The 19,979-nt window shown below is 41.7% G+C and overlaps 3 protein-coding genes across 3 annotated transcripts; all 3 read left to right on the top strand.

The window, feature by feature from the left end:
• Window positions 1-2,520: 2,520 nt before the first annotated feature.
• On the top strand, window positions 2,521-6,434 carry LOC106932489 (dnaJ homolog subfamily B member 1-like). Its single transcript, XM_015011232.2, has 3 exons — window positions 2,521-3,420; window positions 4,307-4,869; window positions 4,961-6,434. The coding sequence occupies exons 1-3, from the start codon at window positions 3,210-3,212 to the stop codon at window positions 5,189-5,191; spliced, it is 1,005 nt and encodes a 334-aa protein (XP_014866718.1). The 5' UTR covers window positions 2,521-3,209; the 3' UTR covers window positions 5,192-6,434.
• A 906-nt stretch (window positions 6,435-7,340) lies between these two features.
• On the top strand, window positions 7,341-11,808 carry gipc1 (GIPC PDZ domain containing family, member 1). The gene is made up of 7 exons (XM_015011231.2): window positions 7,341-7,516; window positions 8,004-8,489; window positions 8,568-8,753; window positions 8,909-9,089; window positions 10,001-10,113; window positions 10,198-10,279; window positions 10,357-11,808. The coding sequence occupies exons 2-7, from the start codon at window positions 8,196-8,198 to the stop codon at window positions 10,506-10,508; spliced, it is 1,008 nt and encodes a 335-aa protein (XP_014866717.1). The 5' UTR covers window positions 7,341-7,516; window positions 8,004-8,195; the 3' UTR covers window positions 10,509-11,808.
• A 139-nt stretch (window positions 11,809-11,947) lies between these two features.
• LOC106932478 (E3 ubiquitin-protein ligase TRIM39-like) lies at window positions 11,948-18,815 on the top strand. Its single transcript, XM_015011211.2, has 6 exons — window positions 11,948-14,232; window positions 14,399-14,494; window positions 15,611-15,841; window positions 15,933-15,955; window positions 16,053-16,171; window positions 17,102-18,815. Exons 1-6 carry the CDS (start codon window positions 13,687-13,689, stop codon window positions 17,659-17,661), a joined length of 1,575 nt encoding a protein of 524 aa, XP_014866697.2. The 5' UTR covers window positions 11,948-13,686; the 3' UTR covers window positions 17,662-18,815.
• Window positions 18,816-19,979: the final 1,164 nt, after the last annotated feature.

The following is a 19,979-nucleotide window of genomic DNA, read 5'->3' on the forward strand; positions in this document are numbered from 1 at the left end:
GGAGAAAATGCTGATTGGGAGGAGATCAGAGATACCTTTCATCACACAGGGTCAGCGCATCAGCTCACATAGCCAGCTGCATATCTGTATTCTACTCTCTATTTATAACAGGCTCGAGCTGTACAACCAGGCAGTAAACAACAGTAGTATCCGCTCTCGTTGAGTCTCTGATGAGAAACATTCTTGTGTCACGCTTAATGGTCGTCAAAGACTAAAAGGAGCAAGAAATCTGAAGGCTGGATGAATATGATACATTTTTGTGAACTTGGTAAAAGAAAGTTGAAAATGCAGAGTGCTTACTAAAGGGGTTTTCTTTTTTTTTTTTTATTCTTGATTTCTGTACTCAAGCAAACAAGTTTGAGTTATAGGTTGTTTTTAAATTAAAAGGAAACTTGAACACTTTCTGAGAAAAAAAAAAGCTAAATAAAAGCGGTTTTCAGTGTCCTCTTGATAGATGTATCTTAAAATGGCCATGAACTGAGTGCAGTTTGGTAATGAGCTTTAAGGTTTTTAAATGGGTGGTTTTATGTAAAATTTACTTTTCGGGGCTTTGTATCATTTTTTAATATTATTTCCTTATCAAAAACCCACCCGGGGTGTTGCTTTGATTCTTTTACACACCTTCAAGGAATCCTTGACTCTCCTGTGGCAACCACCACACTCAGCTCCTCCAGACTAGCTGCAGCAGCAGTTAGCAGCATCAAAATGCAAAGTCAACTTTCTTTACAGTAAGTCAGGTTTGACATACACAGCATTTTTATAACACCTGAAGGTAACATAGTTACTTCATTGTGTTCCTGAGAAATACATAATACCACCTCTTTAAAAATCAAGACATTTTGTTATTTCTCCAGCTTAAGAAAACTTAAAAGGGAAGAGGTCATGGTGACACATTACAATGTAAGGTAGTATGATGTCAGAGTTGTAAGACTCCGCTAATTTTAGATATATCTCTGCTTCAACACACCTGAATCAAACTATGCGGTCAGTAGCAGGACTGGAGAACGTGACTGCAGACAGAGGAAGTGATTCAGCCATTTGACTCAGCCACACGTGTCTCACCAGAGACTCTTGTATGAACTTGCCAACAGTGAGCTTATTGCTGTGTACAGTACGAACCTACACAAAGAACCACAAGCCACACATATTGTATCGTTAAATTTTAACAAGGATCTCGTTGTAAGTACTTTCTTGTGCTACAACATTCACACCTTGAAAAGGGGGCTAAAGTTTCAGTTAATTTTCTGCATATCACAGTGTTGACTATTACTTGTATAAAATTGTGTATTACAGGACAGTTGGCGTATATAAGGAGAAAGGACACACTGGATAGCATTGCAATGTTATCTGAAGCACTGCATCTACGCCAGGGAAGACAAACATCTGTCTTAAATATTTTCAGTTTGTGGATAATCACTGTAGAATATCCCTGACTGTTTGGAAAGTGCCTGACAACGGTTCCCAGATTGACGGGCAGCAACAATTGCTTCAGTAAGGTCATTGCTGACGTCCGTTCTTGGCATTGTGGCAACACGCACCTCAGCTGGATGCTCGGGACGGTCAAGCTGCCAACTATCCCGTTTGAGGTGGTCACACTTCCTGGTATCCAATCCATCAAATGCATTTGGTTGGTGGCACTGACAGATACTCTCTCCTCTTGAATTCTATGAAAAGGTTTTAGTTATTTTTTCTCTCTCTTTACTTACAGTTTCAGCTCCTTCCGTTCTGTCTAAATTTTGTTTGCTCTTTTATTCTTCTATTTTTGTCACACTTAAATGTTTTATGTCATCTGGATAACCTAAGCAAGTGAAAACTTAGGTTTTCAAATGGTGAGCTCATTGATAAAGGGGAAAGCTATCCAAATCAGCCTGAACCTATGAAAACAAACAAGCAAACAAACAAACATGTCCGATGTAATAAGATATTCACCCTCTAAAAAGTTACAGTTCGGTATCAACGTTCCCAAAAGTTATTGGATAGATGGGCCACAGTGTTCTTCTTGGATAAAAGTAATTCTTGCTTTGGAACTTTTTCATGAATGCCATGATTTTTTTCCTATTTTGTTTTTATTGTTGCATTATGAACACCTTGACTGAGGCAAGTGACGGCTGTGATGCTGTAGATGCTGTTCTGGGTTATTTTGTGATATCCTGGATGATTCCTTGATCTGCTCTTGAAATAATTTTGGAAACAGCGAGCTCAAGTCGTGGCAGTGGCAGTCAGCCAATCTCTCCTGGGAATGTTCACCACTGTTCCATGTTTTCTCCATGAGGGGCGGATTGTTTTCTATGCTTGCAAACTGTTTGCAACAACAAAAAATCGTGGTTATCACTGTCAAATAATGATTTAACAAGGGACAATTACCAGGGTCAGGAATAGATGTCCTCCATAAAAAATTTAATTCTTGATTAGAAAACTGCACTATACATTTTCTATTTACTCACGTTTCAGTTTTTTTTTTTTTTTTTTGAGGATCTGAAAAAAAACCTTCAAGATATATTTTGACAGATATATTGTAAAAAATATTGTTTTAGTGAAAATTTCTTGGATATTTCTTGAAAAAGATGTCGCATAAGTTAGAATTTTTGCGTTTGAGGAACGAATGTTTATAACATTTTTCTAAACGGGATTGATTTATTTTGAAGGGCACAAAAGCGGAACCCCTCCTCTTCAGCAGACGCAACAAATAAATGTTCTGAAATTACAACAAGGATTCAACAATCGGTCATTACCAAATTTCAAATCATAACATACTAGTTTCATTCATAGGAGTTCGGCTGGTTGCCTGGTTCAGTTTAAAACAACGAAGTCCACCGACGCACGTTTTTATTTAGGTCAGGTGAAACCGGAAGTTGTTTGGAGGGAATCCTCTCGACCTACATTCGTCAGCTTCTTCCAGAAGTTTCTGTGACCGGTTTCTCTTCAGCGCAGCGGCATCTCATCTCTAAGTACACTTTGTTCTTTACTTTTTTCATTTAAAAAAATCAAGATAAACAAGCGGAACCTTTTTCATAGCCTTTTCCGCGCAAAACCGAAAGTTTTCCTCGGACTGTCACGGAGACCTTGACAGTTTTTGTCCGCCGGAGGTGACACCAGCTGCGGCGTGGGCAAAGCAAGTTGAGCCGCCGCACACATGACCACCTGGATGTCCCCGCTGGCTGTGCTTTCATAACGGGGGTGGGGGAAACTGGAGCTGACCGTTCAGTGTGATGGGTAAAGATTATTACAATGTGCTGGGAATAGCCAGAGGTGCGTCCGACGACGAGATCAAAAAGGCGTACAGAAAACAGGCTCTGCGCTTCCATCCGGACAAAAACAAGTCACCCGGAGCCGAAGACAAATTCAAGGAGGTTGCAGAAGCTTATGATGTCCTCAGTGACGCTAAGAAAAGAGACATTTACGATCGTTTAGGAGAAGAAGGTACCTGAACTCTCTCACACAAGTTGTATGCTGCTTTCTAGTTTTCACCACTTTTACCCTAATGCTAGCATAATTTCGTCCTCAGATATTTAAAGCATAATTGCAATCGGTGCATTATTTGCAATAGAGATTATTTCCTGCAGCTTTCTGCATCAGCTGTCCCACTATGTAAAGGTCTGTGCACAATGGATGCAGCTGGAGAACCTGCTGGAAACCGAAGGCTCTGTCCTCTTCTCCCATTCTGCTGTCTCACATTACAGTTCTGGATTAGCAAGTAGAAAACACACATATTTATATGCTATTGCTTAGTTTTTGTTTTTGTGGTGTTGGTGCACAGACGAATATGCTTAAATTCGTGGGCTGGAACCGGAGCCGGTCCGATGTACAAGCGACTTTAGGGCCCAGGATTATGTAACCCTCGACTATCGAGACACTAGAGGGCGCTGTTTCTTCTGTTTCTTGTTCTAAAAGCTCTGTTGACATAAACAGCTGTCAATTAAAAAGGTGTGAAAAAGAGCTTCTGGTGTTTTGGCATTGTTGAATTAAGTTGATGTTATTTGAGTAGGACAGTGTCAGTGAATTCGTGTTGCTGTGGGAACTCAAATTCTACCCAAGGCCTCATGAAACTTTGCTCAGGCTCTGGCAAAGCTATACTTATATGAGTTATTTAAATGCTGCTTTCAAATCTAAAATGTAGATCCAACCATCACTTGATTATATTTTCTTGACAGTGTCTTTGTCAAAATTTTAAAGAAATTAAATGAAGATTTTTGAATCATTCCGAGGCAGATCTTATTTATTCTTTTTTTTTTTGTCATTTCTTCTTCCCATTGATACTAACGTGCAAAAGCTTAAACCGGATCTTTGTTGCCTTCCTCCTGAACAGGACTAAAGGGTCCAGGAGACGGCAGAGAACACTGTGGCCCCACCTTCAACTACACCTTCAATGGAGACCCCCACGCCATATTTGCGGAGTTCTTCGGCGGCCGCAGCCCCTTCGATCACTTCTTCTCATCGTCCATCGACGGCGACGTCGACGACCCTTTCTCCCCGTTCGGCATGGGAGGAATGGGCGGCTTCCACAGGTCCTTCAAAACCCAGCCCGGCGGCCTGCACAGGCCGCACGAGAAGAGGCAGGACCCGCCCGTGGTGCACGAGCTGAACGTGAGCCTGGAGGAGGTTTTCACCGGCTGCACCAAAAAGATGAAGATTTCCCGCAAGAGAGTGAACCCCGACGGCTGCACCGTGCGCAAAGAGGACAAGATTTTAACGGTCAATATCAAACGCGGGTGGAAAGAGGGGACGAAAATCACTTTCCCCAAGGAGGGTGACGAGACTCCGACCAACATTCCTGCCGACGTGGTTTTTGTGGTCAAGGACAAACCCCACCCTGTGTTCAGGAGAGACGGGTCAGATATAGTTTATCCTGCAAAAATCTCCCTCAAAGAGGTAAACAATCTGGTATATTTCCTTTGATTTACTGATAAAAGTTCAGAAAATGATCATAAATTCGTATTATTTCCCCTGCGTTTGCCTCCAGGCGTTGTGCGGATGCACGGTCAAGGCGCCCACTCTGGACGGCCGCACCATCACTGTTCACTCCAGGGAAGTCGTGAAGCCCGGGACGAAGAAGCGCATCGCGGGAGAGGGGCTTCCTCTGTCCAAGTGTCCCGACAAACGAGGCGACATGATCTTGGACTTCTCTGTTAAATTTCCCGAGAAACTGGGCGAAAACACGCGAGACGCACTAGAGCAGATCCTCCCCATGTGACCAAAGCGTCTCCGTCGACACTTTTAACAGCGAGCTAACATTTCCAGTCGTGACGGCGTTGGCGTTCAGCGTCGGGTTTCGGCCTAGACGATTCAGGATCGGGTTTTATTCCCGTTGGGTTTCAGAACCAAATCTGGTTGGATGCGAAGGAAGAAAAATTAAATGTCTTTTAAAAAAGTTTGCACGGCTGATTATGCTTCACAGCAGACGTTTTGAAGTGATGTGCAGTCAGCTGCTTAACCGAAACCTCAGGTGCGTTGATGCAGGCTTGAGCGTAGCTGTACGCTAACAGAAACGACTCTGACTAAAAACGCGTATTTTCCTATTTTGTGTCGTGGGAAAAATTCCACGATAACTGGATTGTGATCTTGTTGGAACTGCAAAAGACAAAAAAAAATCCACTGAGAGCCTTCTGAAGGCTTAAAATGTGAGTCGTGTGTTTGGAGTTATGATGCATGCAAACGATCCCAGTTGATTACAGACTGCAGAGCGGTGCGACACGGTGGGGAGTAACGAATCCTTTTGTGCGTGGGATGAAAATTTAGGGGAAGAAAAAAAAATCTTTATCAGATCGGTGAGCCTGATCGTTAAAGAAGTTACTTTGCTTCTTATGTACGTTGTTTGTTTTGTGCCAAACAGCCGTCCCTGTGTAATTAAATTATACGTGCGTCTAAAGGTGTGAATCCTGCTGTCTTGCCTGATTGATGATTACATAAAACATTTATTTTCTACCAAAATCACATATTTAGTACATGATTTTGTTTTTGCCAGGCGGAAAGAAACTTCAGTATCATTACTTTTGTTTAATTTCTACTCTGTACACTAACCTGCGTTTTGACTCCAAGCTGTTCGCTTCCTGGAAATGAGTAGTTCCACGGCTCAGACTGATCACTGGGAGATTGTTTGATGCTTGAGTGGGGGGGGGGAAATTTACTTGAGGTTACAAAGTCTGGAAATATGTCAGTGCTGCTTTTTTTCCTGCTTTTCTTGGAGCTTTAGGTTTCAGACACAGACGGGTGGATTAAACTTAGAGATGTGTCGTCTCTGTGATGTTTTTTTTGTATGCAAAAAGCCTGTTTACTTTGTTCCTCCTTTAGGGGGAAACCATAGAGCGTTCATGTGTTTATGCTTCACAGTCTGTGGCTGGGGGTTCAAAATCCTTTTATTTGTAACAAGAATGATTTTATCACAGGATATTTTTTTTATCCTTTTTGATTTGACATTAAAGAAACTGTAAAGCACACCTTTAACAGCGTTTTATTTTAGTTGTTTTTTTTTCTTGTATGAGAACTACAGAGCAAAATGTTTGTTTCAGTAAATAGTGATATGTTTAAAATTCTTTCTCAATAGCAAATATTGTCAGAAAACCTAAGGGCTGATTATCTTTTTTTTTTTTTTTTTTTTTTTTTTTGCAATTAACTGAAGCCGAAGCTTAAATATAAGTACAGAAATTTAGAAATTTGAGACATGCTTTACAAAGTCAATTTCTCATGAAATCTGAACGTTACACAAGACCAATAGAAATCTATATTTGAGACAGACATGTTATGTTGAGACACTGCAGAATGATACTAAAACTAACAGCAACGTTTATTAGATGTAGATATTTTATCAGTAGATGAGAAACGGTGTGTGTTTAATACAACTTTTCTGAAATTTAAACCTAAAAATAGTAATAAAATTCTGCTTCTTTAAAAAAAATATAGCAATAAATGCTCAGGGGTAGATAGATTATCAAAATTTATAAGCTGTCCTTTTTTGAAAGTTAATGTATATTTGCGTCTTTAAATTAGTTTTATTTAGCTGAACTACGGGTAAATGTGGCAGTAGTGGTGGTGGTAGTCTGACTCGTGGCAATTAAAATAATCAACCACTAGAGGGCAGAAAAGAATTACATAAAGGAGAAATGCAACAGGATGTGTTTTTTTTTAAATCAGACTGTAGAAATAATCAGAATTCGTAAGCACTACTATATAAACCTTTACTTTTTATTATTATATACTTATTTAGCGTAAATTTATTCACATATCTGCCACCTTCCTCTCATTTAATGACCATGAAAAAAACAATTTATTTTATTTCCCCCCTCCACCCCCATCTTTTCACATTCCAGATTATTCACTCGGTCTTGGGGGGAGGAGTTGTTTTTTACGAGGTTACATGAAGGCGTCATTGTTCCACCCAGCTTGGCTGGCTCAAAGCTAATTCTACAACAACACACCGCTACTAACGCACACGCTGTAATTTCCTACCAGTCTGATCGGGATAATTAAACATCGCAGCTAGAAGCGGAGCAGCGTGAAGAGCGTACTTCAATAGAATAAGGTTATTTTATGAATATTATCAGTAGATGGGGGGGGGTTAGTGGGCTGCTCAGCTAACAGGAAGAGCTAAAAGTCGAGCCCTGCCATGTTTTCGCTTCTCGGTTCATGTTTACCGATCGTGCTAATTAAGCTCAACACTTCTTAGTAACCATATGGCGACAAGGAGCCAAAGGCACCTGTTTAATTAGTGTTATTTTGGTGTTGGCTCTGTAGCTGGGTACCTGTCAGGTGTTTGTTTTGCTTTAACTGGAAGCCAGCTAGCATCTAGTGTTAGCCTTGCCTCATGCATTGATTGTCCAGGCTGCAGTGTGGTGTTAGATGAGAAGTAACTTCAGTATATATAGCACATTTCTTTAGATTTAACACTGAGCTTGTCGCCTATTTGTGAAGCAGCTCATGATACAAAAGCTTTTACATTGTACCCAGAGTTTCTCCTTGGCCCTGTTTGATGTATGTTAATAACTGGAGTTTTTCTTTCTCTTGTCCAGCTGATCACAGACCCAGCTATGTGAGCTGCTCTGATGTGTGTGCTCCTACATTCATTCAGTGCCTGGCCGATACAAGTTTCAAACTGGTCTGGAGGGCTCTGACGTAAACACTGAATAAATCTGCTGCAGAGTCAGCACCCCAGGTTTATGTTGGTCTGGATTGTGGGGTAACTTCCTAGAGCGGCGTCCACAATGCCTCTGGGTCTGGGAAGGAGGAAGAAGGCGTCCCCCTTGGTGGAGAATGAGGAAGCGGAGCCCATCCGTGGGGGTCTCAACGTGCCCGGTATGGAGGGCTTGGATGGAGGAGTCGCCGGGGAGGCTGCAGGGTCTGACGGCCTTCCTCCCCCACCAAACAACATGAGACCCCGGCTGATTTTCCACACCCAACTGGCTCACGGCAGCCCCACAGGCCGCATTGAGGGCTTTAGCAATGTGCGAGAGCTCTATGCCAAAATTGGAGAGGCCTTTGGCATCCCAGCATCTGAGGTCAGTCAGACTTTAAAAAAAAACATACAAGATGTTTTGATTGGGATGAAGATTAAATGCGACCGTTTCTCTCCACAGGTTATGTTTTGCACGCTGAACACTCATAAGGTGGACATGGATAAACTTTTAGGGGGACAGATTGGGCTGGAGGACTTCATTTTTGCTCACATTAAAGGCCAGAAGAAGGAAATAGAAATCTTCAAAGGAGAAGATGCGTTGGGATTGACAATCACCGACAACGGAGCAGGTTATGCTTTCATCAAGGTGAGGAAAGTTTTCAAAAATCTACAGAGAAGGGCCACAACAATCCCCCACCCCCCCACTGGGTTGTTGTGTGTAAATATTCACAACAGTATTGACAAAATGTTGTGAGCTGGATTGTTTTGACCTGAAATGTTTTAACTTTTGGTGCTTTGCAGAGGATCCGGGAGGGGAGCATCATCCATCAAATCCAGGTCATTAACGTCGGTGACATGATCGAGTCCATTAACGGCCATCGCCTCATTGGCTGTCGACACTACGAAGTTGCCAAAATGCTGAAGGAGCTTCCTAAGGGGAAAATGTTCATTATCAAGCTTGTGGAGCCCCTCAAAGCTTTTGGTAGGTTAGAGAGAATGGTGACCTAAATTATGGAGCCTTATTGTTATATTTCTTGATCTCTACTGAATTTACTTGAAAACATCAGCTGCAGCAGACAATCCTGCATGGACTTTACATCTGATACTGGCTTCCTCTGTGGCTTTGGTTCATTATTTAACATCCTGTTACAATAAAAAAAAAAAAAAAAGCATCAAAATCCCGAGGTAATAAAATAGCTACTGTATCTTCATGAAATGACCTGAAAAGACCCAGATAAGACCAAAATAACTGCACTGAAGCCGAGCTAATTGTCAGAAGTGGGCAGCTGGCGATTTTTGTCTCACAGATAAAAAAGTTGAACAACTGGAGATTTACAAGGATTTCACAGGTATTTCAAAACAAAAACATGATTTTAAACTTTCTTCAGATTGCTATATTAGCAGCTTAGCTTGGTTAGCATTTCTAACTGAAAACAATCAGCCTCTGTTTGATCTTAGCCCAGCTGGGAGATTTCCAATACCTTGCCAACATTTCCAAATCCAGCATCCTCCACGACGGTCACATCTTGAAAGCTCAAAGACACACACACACACACACACACACACACACACACACACACACACACACACACACAAATCTCATTTGTAGTGCTGTACTGTGTTGCAACAGCATGACTGAACAGTTTCCTTTCTCTTAGCTTCTTAAAAGATTTTATTCTTCTTCTCTCTCAATTATCCAACATCCCTTTGCTACTAAAATGAACTAACTTTGAACCTTTTCCCCTTACTAACATCTTATTGGGGTGGTTTTAAAGGGATGGTGCATTTACTGATTTGGAGTGGGGGGAAAAAAAAAATCAGATTTTTGAGTTTCTAGCTTGAAGTCGCATGCATGTCTAGTTTACGCTAAGTACATGAATTGTTTTGACCCAGATATGATCGGTCAGAGGTCATCGGGCTCCAGGTCGGGCTCGGGGGTCCAGCTCGGGACGGGCAGAGGGACCCTTCGTCTGCGCTCTAAAGGTCCCGCCACAGTGGAGGAGCTGGTGAGCTGATCACAGGAGGGTTTGGGTTGTTTGTTTACTAAATCTCTGGTACCTGATCGTGCGCATTCAATTTTGTTTTGCCAGCCTTCTGCCTTTGAGGAAAAAGCGATTGAGAAGGTGGATGATTTGCTAGAGAGCTACATGGGCATCAGAGACAGCGAACTGGGTAAGAACAAGTGTCCGTAGACACAGATCCGCATTTTGTATTTCCGACCGATTAAACGACCTGTCGTCTCTCCTCAGCCGCCACTATGGTGGAGCTGGGCAAAGACAAGAAGAACCCCGACGAGTTTGCCGAAGCTTTGGACGAGACTCTGGGAGACTTCGCCTTCCCCGACGAGTTTGTTTTCGACGTGTGGGGCGCCATCGGTGACGCGAAGGTCGGACGCGTGTAACTGCAGGAGCTAACGGAGCAGAGCGCCCCGTGCGGGGTGTTAACACTACCAGGACACACAGCACCACCATCATGAGTTTATTTTTATTCCAGTGTACAACACTCCTTCTATTTTCGTGCTTTTCCACCCTTTTGGGAGCCAGAGCGGACCGTCCGGTTATACAAAGGGGAAGGTGACTGCCGTGACTTCCTAAAGTGCTTTAATGTGTCTTCCAGCGTTTTTTTTTTTTTTCCAGAAATGACATCGTTGAGCACATCGCGTGACCCCCCCACCTCCCCCTTACTGAAAACCTCCCTGCATGTTGACGTTGTAGCTGCCTGCAGCGGAAAGAGCGGCCGACTCTGTTGTCCGATATGGGAGAAACGAGATCTTTGATTTTAAAACTACGTGTCTTTCTGCACTGCAAGCCAGCGGCAGAGGTGAGGACGAGCCGCACGTCGCCTCACCTGGTTAGATATTGCACTGCGCGACTTCTCCCCCTGAGCTACAGTGCTGTTCTGAACCACTTGATGTTACTGTGATGGGTCAGTTTTACAAGCATGTGCTGTTGCATTTCTTCTTTTACATTTCTTCCTAACATCTGGTCTTAAGTTAGAAATAAAACCTCTTGTTACAAAGAGGCGATAGGTAAACCGTAGCTTTACACTAAAAACTTAAGCGGCTCACTGTTAGTGAAGCGGACGGGAGACTCTACAGTGTTAAAAGGAAATCAGTGTTTACTTCCTGTTCCTGAAGGTCAAGCAGGAGGTTGGTTTGTGGACTGTGTCGACTTATTTTTTTACAGCTAGTGTTTTTATATGAGGTGATGTGATGTCTATTTAAAAAAAAAAAAGAAAAAAAAAAAGATTAAGAATTGTGTAAAAAGATGAACATTTTCACCATGTCGTCGCGTCTTTATTACTAAGAGAGCCGTAACAAAGAAACTGTAATGGTTTGGAATCGCTGTACAAGAAACAAAATCTGCGTTTCATCCATTTTTTTTTTCTAATTTTAGATATGTCTGTCTTTTTTTTGTTTTTTTGTTTAACACTCAGATGCATGATGTTAAAGATCCTGAATGAGATGCTGCTCCCATCGTGCAACAACGCCTAATTTAAGAAAAAGAAACAAACCCTTTTGTTCTGACATTTTCAGATGATCCAAATGTGAAGAAGCTATTTTGCAGTTTTGTTTCATTCCTCAGAGTTGATGATAAATCTACATGGGTGATGTAATTCTCTCCTGCTTGGACACTAATAATTATTTTGATGGCTTTGTGTTACACGGTCCATGTTCAAATACAACGCAATAACAACACCCACGCAGCGTTTTCTGTCTGGTCTTTCTTCGCGATGTTTTTTGTCGTTTGCCCACTTTAAGCGTCTGAATTTTTCACGGGCGCTCACAGAAGCCACCTAGAAGGGTGTTTGTGTTTCTTCTCCCTCCTTTGTCCTCCTGAAATATGCATGGCGTTCATTCAGACGGTGAAATCACTGTCGGCGGCTGTCGGCTGGTGTAATCAGATCGACCTCGGCTCACTTGATAGCTCTGGACGGACCCATCGAGGTCACTTACAGGCCTTTGTCAGGAAGGTGGCAAATTAGAGAGCCAACGTGGAAAATATTTCCTCTCATTGTTTGGGGGGGGGGGAAGCATGGAGCGTAAAATTAAAAATGATTTGCATGTAATTGAGTGAAATACGGATTTAATCTCTCAGTAAAATAGGTGTTGGATATTGGAGGAGAAACCTTTGTGTTTTGTCATATTGGTAACCAGCTTTTCAAATATATCAAGCTGAATTTTGGCTTATTTTCTCTTTTAGTAAATGAATCTGGAACTAAAAGCTTAGACTAAAATATAAATATCCTTTATTGTCCCACAGTGAGGAAATTCAAGTGTACCAGCAGCAAGTTAAGCTGACTGGAAGCATGATATTATGATTTCTCTTTAAATGAATTGAGAAATGTTTGTATTCCAAGTATTTTAGTGTCTGACAAAGATGATACAATTTTTTTTTTTTATGCAGCACCTTAATCGCTTTTTTATGAAATTAACGATTACCAACATGTTTTCAATTTGAGATGTAATCAAAGTATAACTTGAGGCGTTCAAAAGGTAAAATATTTTTAATAAATTGAGAATTGGATTCAGTTTAATGCTTCACTTGTTAAAAACAAAATACGGAATCCAAGATGACCCCTAAATATCTCGTCTACTAATTATGTTTTTTTTGTGTGTGTTTTAATTAAAATACTAGAATCACAGGCGGTATTTGCATTTTTTAAGAAATGCACACCTGGTTTTGGATAAATTAAGATGTAAATGAGATCTCTGGATCCAATCATTAACATTCACAACAACTTGTTCCTTGTCCTTTGGTAAATCATTAATGATTAATCTGAAAAGCAAAGGTCCCAACACAGACCCTTGCGGTACTCCATTACTATTTTCAATAATCCCAGCGTTCATATGCTGTATTTTAAAAGAACAGCATCCTGTATGACATAATCTGGTTCATTGCTGTTGGACAGTTTAGTTAATATTAATCGATAGTTGATAGTGTTCCATAAATTATATGTTTACTGTTGTCTGAGCATTCAGTATTGTGGAGATCTACTATCTTGTCACTGATGTCCTTTCAATGCTCTTTGATCTTTCTCATGGTGTTAAGGCATGTTTGCTTTATAAACATCGTAAACTCAGCTCAGATATCACTGGTATAAACGGACTGAATAATCTATTTGTCATATTTGTGCACAATAAATGTGTTGGAGCTGGAACTCTGTTTCTTTTTTTTTTTTTTTTTTGGCAGAGTTCTTATGTCACTCAGTGAGTTGAATATAGCGTTTTTATATTTTCAGCCTGGCTTCTGCCTCTCATAGTAAAATGAAAATACTGGAAAAAAAAGTAGACAGTGGATCAAATAATTATACACACTGGGTCAAACAGAATAACACATTAACTTGTTTTCTAGACTGTTCAAAGCTCTTTTCATTGGAAAAATGTATTGTTGTGGCTGCTAAATGGGGGGTGGTGACCTTTACCTTATTTACTAGAAGGGAAGGAAACCAGTTTTGCAAGTCCTTGTTGATCTATAACTGAGGTTTCTGTTAAACTGTGGCCAGATTACTCTGTAGACCCACCTCGAAGCTCTTCCTCTTCTTACGAACAACAAACGCTGCTCTAAGAACGACCGGTCATGGCTTTGCGACCCAGAGCTTCCTCCCAGCCAGGAAAACTTTCCCTGCCTCTGATCACCAAGGTAACCTCATCCCTTCGTCCGCGGGCTGTTTCCTCTTGCTCGGGCTCCATGCTGGAGGAAGAGCTGTCTTGTCCCGTCTGCTGCGAAATCTTCAAGGAGCCAGTCGTGCTCAAGTGCAGCCACAGCTTCTGCAGGGCCTGCCTGCAGCAGTTCTGGAACAAGAAGAAGGCGCGGCGCGAGTGTCCCGTCTGCAGGAGGAAGTGCTCTCTGACGGAGCCCACCGTCAGCCTGGCCCTGAAGAATGTGGCCGACACCTTCCTGAGGGAGCACGCGAGGAGGGCGACAGTGGCCGGGCCGGGGCCGGGGGCCGGCGTGGCCGCGGAGGAAGCGGCGGTGCTGGAGGAGAAGTGTGCGACACACGGGGAGATTCTCAAACTCTTTTGTTTGGATGACTTTGAAGTCTTGTGCTGTGTGTGCCACACTTCCAAGAAGCACCAGGGACACAAAGTGTGTCCTCTAGATGAAGGAGCCCAGGATCTGAAGGTAAAAATAACTCTTCGACTTTAGTCATGTATCGTTGTACGGCTTAAATGCCTAATTGAATAATTGCTCTGAAACGTTATAAAACCTTCAATTCTTTAATGACGCTACAGATGGAAACATATTGGCATGGATTTCCTCTGATTTCTGACGTTTTTTCTGCCCCCAGTCGGAAATGAAGAAGGAGCTGATCCCCTTGAAGAAGAATCTGCGGCGCCTGTATGAAGCCAAGCAGGAGTGTGATGACACAACCGTGCACATCAAGGTATCAATAAACAGATCCAAGAAACAGTAGACAACCTGCATGACTGCTGATGCAACTTTAACGCAAGCTGAGTCATGCACTGTTGGGGTGTAAACACCAATAAGCAGAACAATTTAGATTCTTAGATGGTTTGGAGTTCCAAGAAGGTCCATAATTCACTGTTCCAGATAAATCTGTGAAACATTCACAGACAGGAGTGGGGAAACTAATAATTAAACAGTTATGACATAATTCTTTACAGGTATTTTCATCAAAGTCTCCGTTTCTACCAGTGCATTCCTTAGACACGATTTCCCCCCAGAGGTCAGCTGTAAATCGTTAAATCGCCTCTTGTTTTTAAGTTTTTCCTTGTTATGACCACAAACTTTGATATATCAAGACAAAATATTAAAGTTTGCAGGGGGGCAGGGGGGCGTGAACACAAATGCTAGGCTGACTTTTCAGATTTTTAATTGGAAAAAAAATTCTATTGTTTTCCTTTCACTTTGCAAAAATGCATAACTTAATTTTAATTGTTTTCCCACAATGGGCACAAGCATCGGCTTAGCTTGCTGGTGCCTCGGGCATTTGTGTTTAAAAACAAACAAACAAACAAACAAAAAAAAAAAACACAAATGGAACGTCTAATCCAGCTGAAACCTCCTGTTTCAATCCCATTGAAAATATTGAGTAGCATCTCAACCCTTCCTTTCCAGGAAGCAATTCATCAGCAGACTGCATTGATTAAACTAGCCTCAGCCTCAGGGATGCCTAATTGGCCTAATTTGGTTCATGAAGTAGACAACATGCTCCTTCTCCATTGGTCAAAGGGCCAGGAGCCCCTTTCACTAAACACATGTAGACTGGTTGGGCAAACTCCCATCCATCACTTAGTGTCTGTAGAGGAAAAAGAGCTGCTTCTGTCACCTTCAACTAGAACGGTAATCATGTCATTTCCCCCTTTCTTTCCATTGTAAAATGGAGAAAAAAATAAAATCTATTTTTCGATAACTAAACTATGCAGTTATTTTAGACCGAACATGCACTTCAAATATTAGTTACATTTCATTATGCAGTTAAGGCAAAGGACCATTCAGCGTATCCTGAAGGGATGATTTTCATTTTCACGAATGGCAGAACCAGACGCAGGCCACAGAGAAGCAGATACGGCAGGAGTTTGCGGAGCTCCGGGAGTTTCTGGAGCACGAGGAGGAGGCGAGACTGGCCACCCTGCAGAAGGAGGACGAGGAGAAGAGGGAGCTGGTGAGGAAGAAGTCTGAAAGCATCACCAGAGACATCCTCACTTTCTCCCACGCCGTCATCGCCGTTGAGAACGAGATTGCATCCGGTGACGCTCAGTTCCTCCAGGTGAGCAGATTTACCTCCGGGCAAGAATAAAATACTCCTTTTGCCCCACGCTGAACATAAAGTATGCTAACTGTCTGCGGTGTCCTTTCAGAATTACTTCAGTACAAAGAAAAGGTAAAGTTTTTATTTTTATTTTTCCCCTGCAATATTATGTTAAGTTACAGTCTAATTCTCTTTAGTACTGAATGGTTACTGTGACATATCGTCACAGAACACAGCTCCCCCAGAAAGACCCGGAAAAAGTGTCAGGTGCCCTTATAAATGTGGCCAAGCATGTGAGCTCCCTGAAATACCACGTCTGGGCAAACATGGTGGAACTGGTTAAGTACAGTAAGTACATCTTTTCACTCTGAATGGGCTGCGTGCAGCAGACACTTTGTAAACCAGATCAGTTTTGTTATTTTGAGCCGAGCTTTGATTATTACGTCCTTGGAAGCCTGAAGATCACATAATTTAAGATGTGGATGGATGTCACATTACATTTGGACTTTTAATAATGAAGATATGTTTAATAATTTAATTCAGGATCAAACCTATACAACCAGACTGAAATACATTCTCACAAATTAAACTTCTCTTAGCAAGTTTCATCTCAATTAACCACTTTTTGAATCCATCAATAAGCTTCTGGAATAATTCCAGGTACTTGATCATTTTTATCAGGATTTGTAGAATTCATTCAGGATCCAGATTTCAGACATATTAGCATATTTCCAGTAATGCTGAGGCAGAAAATTAGGGCCACCCAATTTCAGTCAACTTTACCCAGTCCAGAATGAGTTTCAGAGCAAGCGTGGGATCAGAATTTGGAGGTAAATCTCCTCCATTTTCAGTGTTCAATCCTCTCTGTGCTACTACTGGCAGCCCCACAGCATGATGCTACCGCCATCATGCTTCTCAGTTGGTACAGTGCTCTTGGATTTGAAAGTGTGATTCTGAAATCTCTACTTCTTGATTATGACCGAATTACCTCAATGTTTGTCCTGTTTAGCTATAAAACCTTTTGGTTTCCCCTTTTATTTTGGTCAGCACTGTCGTCATGATTGCCTTATTTCTTTACTATTTTATCTACAGCCTCAAAACATGATGGTAACATGGCTGTCATGCTCATGATGTTGTGACGTTAAGCTCAAAATGTAAATATTTGTCCTGCTTTTTAATTTGTGATATTTTCAGTGATTGGTCTGTGTAGTAACACAAAGGAGCATTCGTGTAATTCATATTTCTCGGTTAAATGATTGATTCTTCTTCTGATTTTAGCTCCCATCACCCTGGATCCCAACACCGCCTACTCCTGGCTGTCGCTCTCCTCAGACCTGACCAGCGTGGCCAACAGCGGATCCCTTCAGCAGCTCCCAGACAATCCTGAGCGTTTCGGTCACTTTGTGTTCGTGCTGGGGTCAGAGGGTTTCACTTCGGGCCGCCACGCCTGGGAGGTGGAGGTGGGCGGTAAGGAGGACTGGATGCTCGGCGTGGTGAAGGAAACCATCGACAGGAAAGGGAAAATTTCGGGGTGTCCGGAGGGGGGCTTCTGGATGATCTCTCACTCGGAGGGCGAGTACTCGGCGATGACGAGGCCCAGCACGCCGCTCCACCTGGAGGGCGACCTGACCCGGGTCAGGGTGCAGCTCGACTTCGAGGCCGGGGAGGTCATTTTCTCCAACCCTGTGACCATGAAGCCCGTCTACACCTTCGTTGACTTTTTCACTGAAAAGATGTATCCCTTCTTCTGCCCCGGAGTCAACATTAACGGGAGCAACGCCAAACCTCTGAAGATCTGCCCCGCCAAGGTGGCTGTGTGGAACAGCACGACCTGGTGATCAGAGAGCACCGATGTGCTAGATTACACACCTGATGATGTTTTTGGGCAGGTGTGAACTGAGCATGATATACAGAAAATACTATTTTTTTTTTTTTTACATCAACACCAGACACTCTTATGCTAACTCCTTTAATCGCCTTTTTGTTTCTCAATGAGCCGCAGCAGAGAGAGCATCGTTCTCCCCCTGGTGGTAAAAAAAAACACACACAAAAAAAAACACACATTTGGTTTTAAATCTCACTCCACACCCAATTTCATTTTAATCTTACAAATCACTCAAATAAAAGAGAGTTTACTGATATGTTTCATGAGAATATCCTGGACATTAAATCAGAAGGACTGAGAAGACAACAGTGCTACACACATTGGTGAAATAAAACATCAAAATTTAAAAATATTGCAATTGTGTTTCTTTCAATGATGCTGGACATTCAGAAAAATATACCTAAAATTGTAATTATTATTTTATTTATGTGGTTATTTATCCTCACTGGCCTCTTCATTCTTTGGACCAACAACTTAACAAAACAAAACAAAAACAATTAAGCCCAAAATTATTCTCACCACAGGTAGATTTAGGTACCAAATAAGCTTTATTTAACCAAGATGTTTATTTTTCAGAGAACATAAGGCAGAGATCTCTGAAAGAAAGATAATAAAATAACTTAAAAGACTTTCATTTTGATTAAAAACTACATATTGTTTTTACATTTTAATGTAAGGAATATATTAAAAAAAAAAATATGCAAACCCTTCTCGGTCATCAGCAGAAGCATCTTGCAGCGAGCAGAACTCATGCTTCCACTAAGATTTTGCTGATGACCTCTTTGAGGTTGGAAGACCTTGTTGCAATCACCCTAATCTTCATCGACTCCCCCCCACCAGATTCTCCGCCAGATTTAGGTCAGAAGTGTCTAACTGGGCTCTTCCAAAACATTCAACTAATTTCCAGTAAACATAAACATTTTGGTAAAACAAAAAGATCATTTAAACCTAAGTATCAGGGGTATTTTTTATTTTTTTATTTTTTGCAGTTTTTTTATATTATGGAGACTGAACAATACTTGCAACTTTTCTTTTACAAGAACTCGCGCACAATCATAAGTCCTGACGTTTCCTGTATGACTGTCGGTGAATAAACTGCTTCCTCTACATTGTTTGATTTTGTCCTTATTTGGAGAAACTTGCAGCGCAGGACAACAGACAGCTCTCCACTGACCTCGTCTCCACCCAGGTCACGGGGTGGAGCCAGGAGGGGCGCAGAGCTGTCGTTTTAAACATTGAGATAAGAAACACAGAGAGGAAAAACAGCAGCGACACATTGGCATGTCTGAATTCTGCCACTTGGCAGAAAAAAATGAAATAAGAACCTTGTTACATTAAAGTTCTGTGTTTTAGAACCACCTTGTCCTTTATACCGCTGACATTGTCGCCTGTGTGTCATCAGGACTGGTGTCATGGTGAGTCCTTTTGTCTAGAAAGCCTGCATTGTTTATCAGTAGGTTGAGTCCGGCTGTCCTCACATGAGAGCCCTCCTGCGGCGCACTTATTCACGCTACAAAGGTCAAACCTGTCCGACAGAGACGGGAGCATCGGCAGCAGGCAGAGGAGGACATCACACAGGAAAAAGTGCTTCTCTCTCCCACAGATGTCTTCTATTTCTGCTGTTTTCTTTTTCTTTTTTTCCACTCTCGAATGTTTCAGATCACCAAACACATTTTAATGCCGGGCAAAAATAACCCGAGTGAAACAGAAACAGCTGTTTTCAAATGATGATGTCACTTATGGAAGGAATAAACTGTCTTCGCCAACCTGTCCTGTTGATTTTACAGACAATTGACTGGTTCAGTAATTTTCCAACAGGGTTTAAAGAGTTTGAATACAAGTAAAAAAATAAAAATAAATAAAGGTAAGACTCACCCAAGTTGTAGTTTCGTCAGTTTACTGAATTTATTGGAGAGGGTCGTTGGCATCCTTCTTCATCTCTAGGTTTTTTGCTGACTCCTTTCAGGAATAATCTCCTCTCGGGTTCCTCAAGGCTCCATTCACACACCACGTTCTTTTAATTTCTACTAAGATTATAATATTTTACAATATCTCTCACTCTGCTTGCGCACAACTTTATATTTCTGTGTCACCATATGACCGCAAGAGTGAATGGATAAGAATTTCTGCCTATTTAATGGATACATTTCAGAAATCATTGGTTTTGGGCCCATCAAGGAAGATTAAAGAGCAGTACTCGACTTAGTCAACTTAAAAATGAGCATGTTTATGGATTTAGATTAACATTTTTGTATCCACAGAAAATCTATG

This window comes from Poecilia mexicana, unplaced genomic scaffold, assembly GCF_051168715.1.
Source record: "Poecilia mexicana isolate PSO_F unplaced genomic scaffold, ASM5116871v1 scaffold_8, whole genome shotgun sequence".
In the NCBI taxonomy this organism is placed as follows: Eukaryota; Metazoa; Chordata; class Actinopteri; order Cyprinodontiformes; family Poeciliidae; genus Poecilia; species Poecilia mexicana.

What these genes read in the sequence shown, in the direction of transcription:
- LOC106932489 (XM_015011232.2), top strand. Translation starts at nt 3,210, where the DNA reads ATGGGTAAAGATTATTACAATGTGCTGGGAATAGCCAGAGGTGCGTCC. An exon ending in CGATCGTTTAGGAGAAGAAG is followed by an intron (nt 3,421 to 4,306) that starts GTACCTGAACTC and finishes CCTCCTGAACAG; the next exon opens with GACTAAAGGGTCCAGGAGAC. An exon ending in CAAAAATCTCCCTCAAAGAG is followed by an intron (nt 4,870 to 4,960) that starts GTAAACAATCTG and finishes GTTTGCCTCCAG; the next exon opens with GCGTTGTGCGGATGCACGGT.
- gipc1 (XM_015011231.2), top strand. Translation starts at nt 8,196, where the DNA reads ATGCCTCTGGGTCTGGGAAGGAGGAAGAAGGCGTCCCCCTTGGTGGAG. An exon ending in CAGGTTATGCTTTCATCAAG is followed by an intron (nt 8,754 to 8,908) that starts GTGAGGAAAGTT and finishes GGTGCTTTGCAG; the next exon opens with AGGATCCGGGAGGGGAGCAT. An exon ending in GGAGCCCCTCAAAGCTTTTG is followed by an intron (nt 9,090 to 10,000) that starts GTAGGTTAGAGA and finishes GTTTTGACCCAG; the next exon opens with ATATGATCGGTCAGAGGTCA.
- LOC106932478 (XM_015011211.2), top strand. Translation starts at nt 13,687, where the DNA reads ATGGCTTTGCGACCCAGAGCTTCCTCCCAGCCAGGAAAACTTTCCCTG. An exon ending in ACACAACCGTGCACATCAAG is followed by an intron (nt 14,495 to 15,610) that starts GTATCAATAAAC and finishes CACGAATGGCAG; the next exon opens with AACCAGACGCAGGCCACAGA. An exon ending in GTGACGCTCAGTTCCTCCAG is followed by an intron (nt 15,842 to 15,932) that starts GTGAGCAGATTT and finishes GTGTCCTTTCAG; the next exon opens with AATTACTTCAGTACAAAGAA.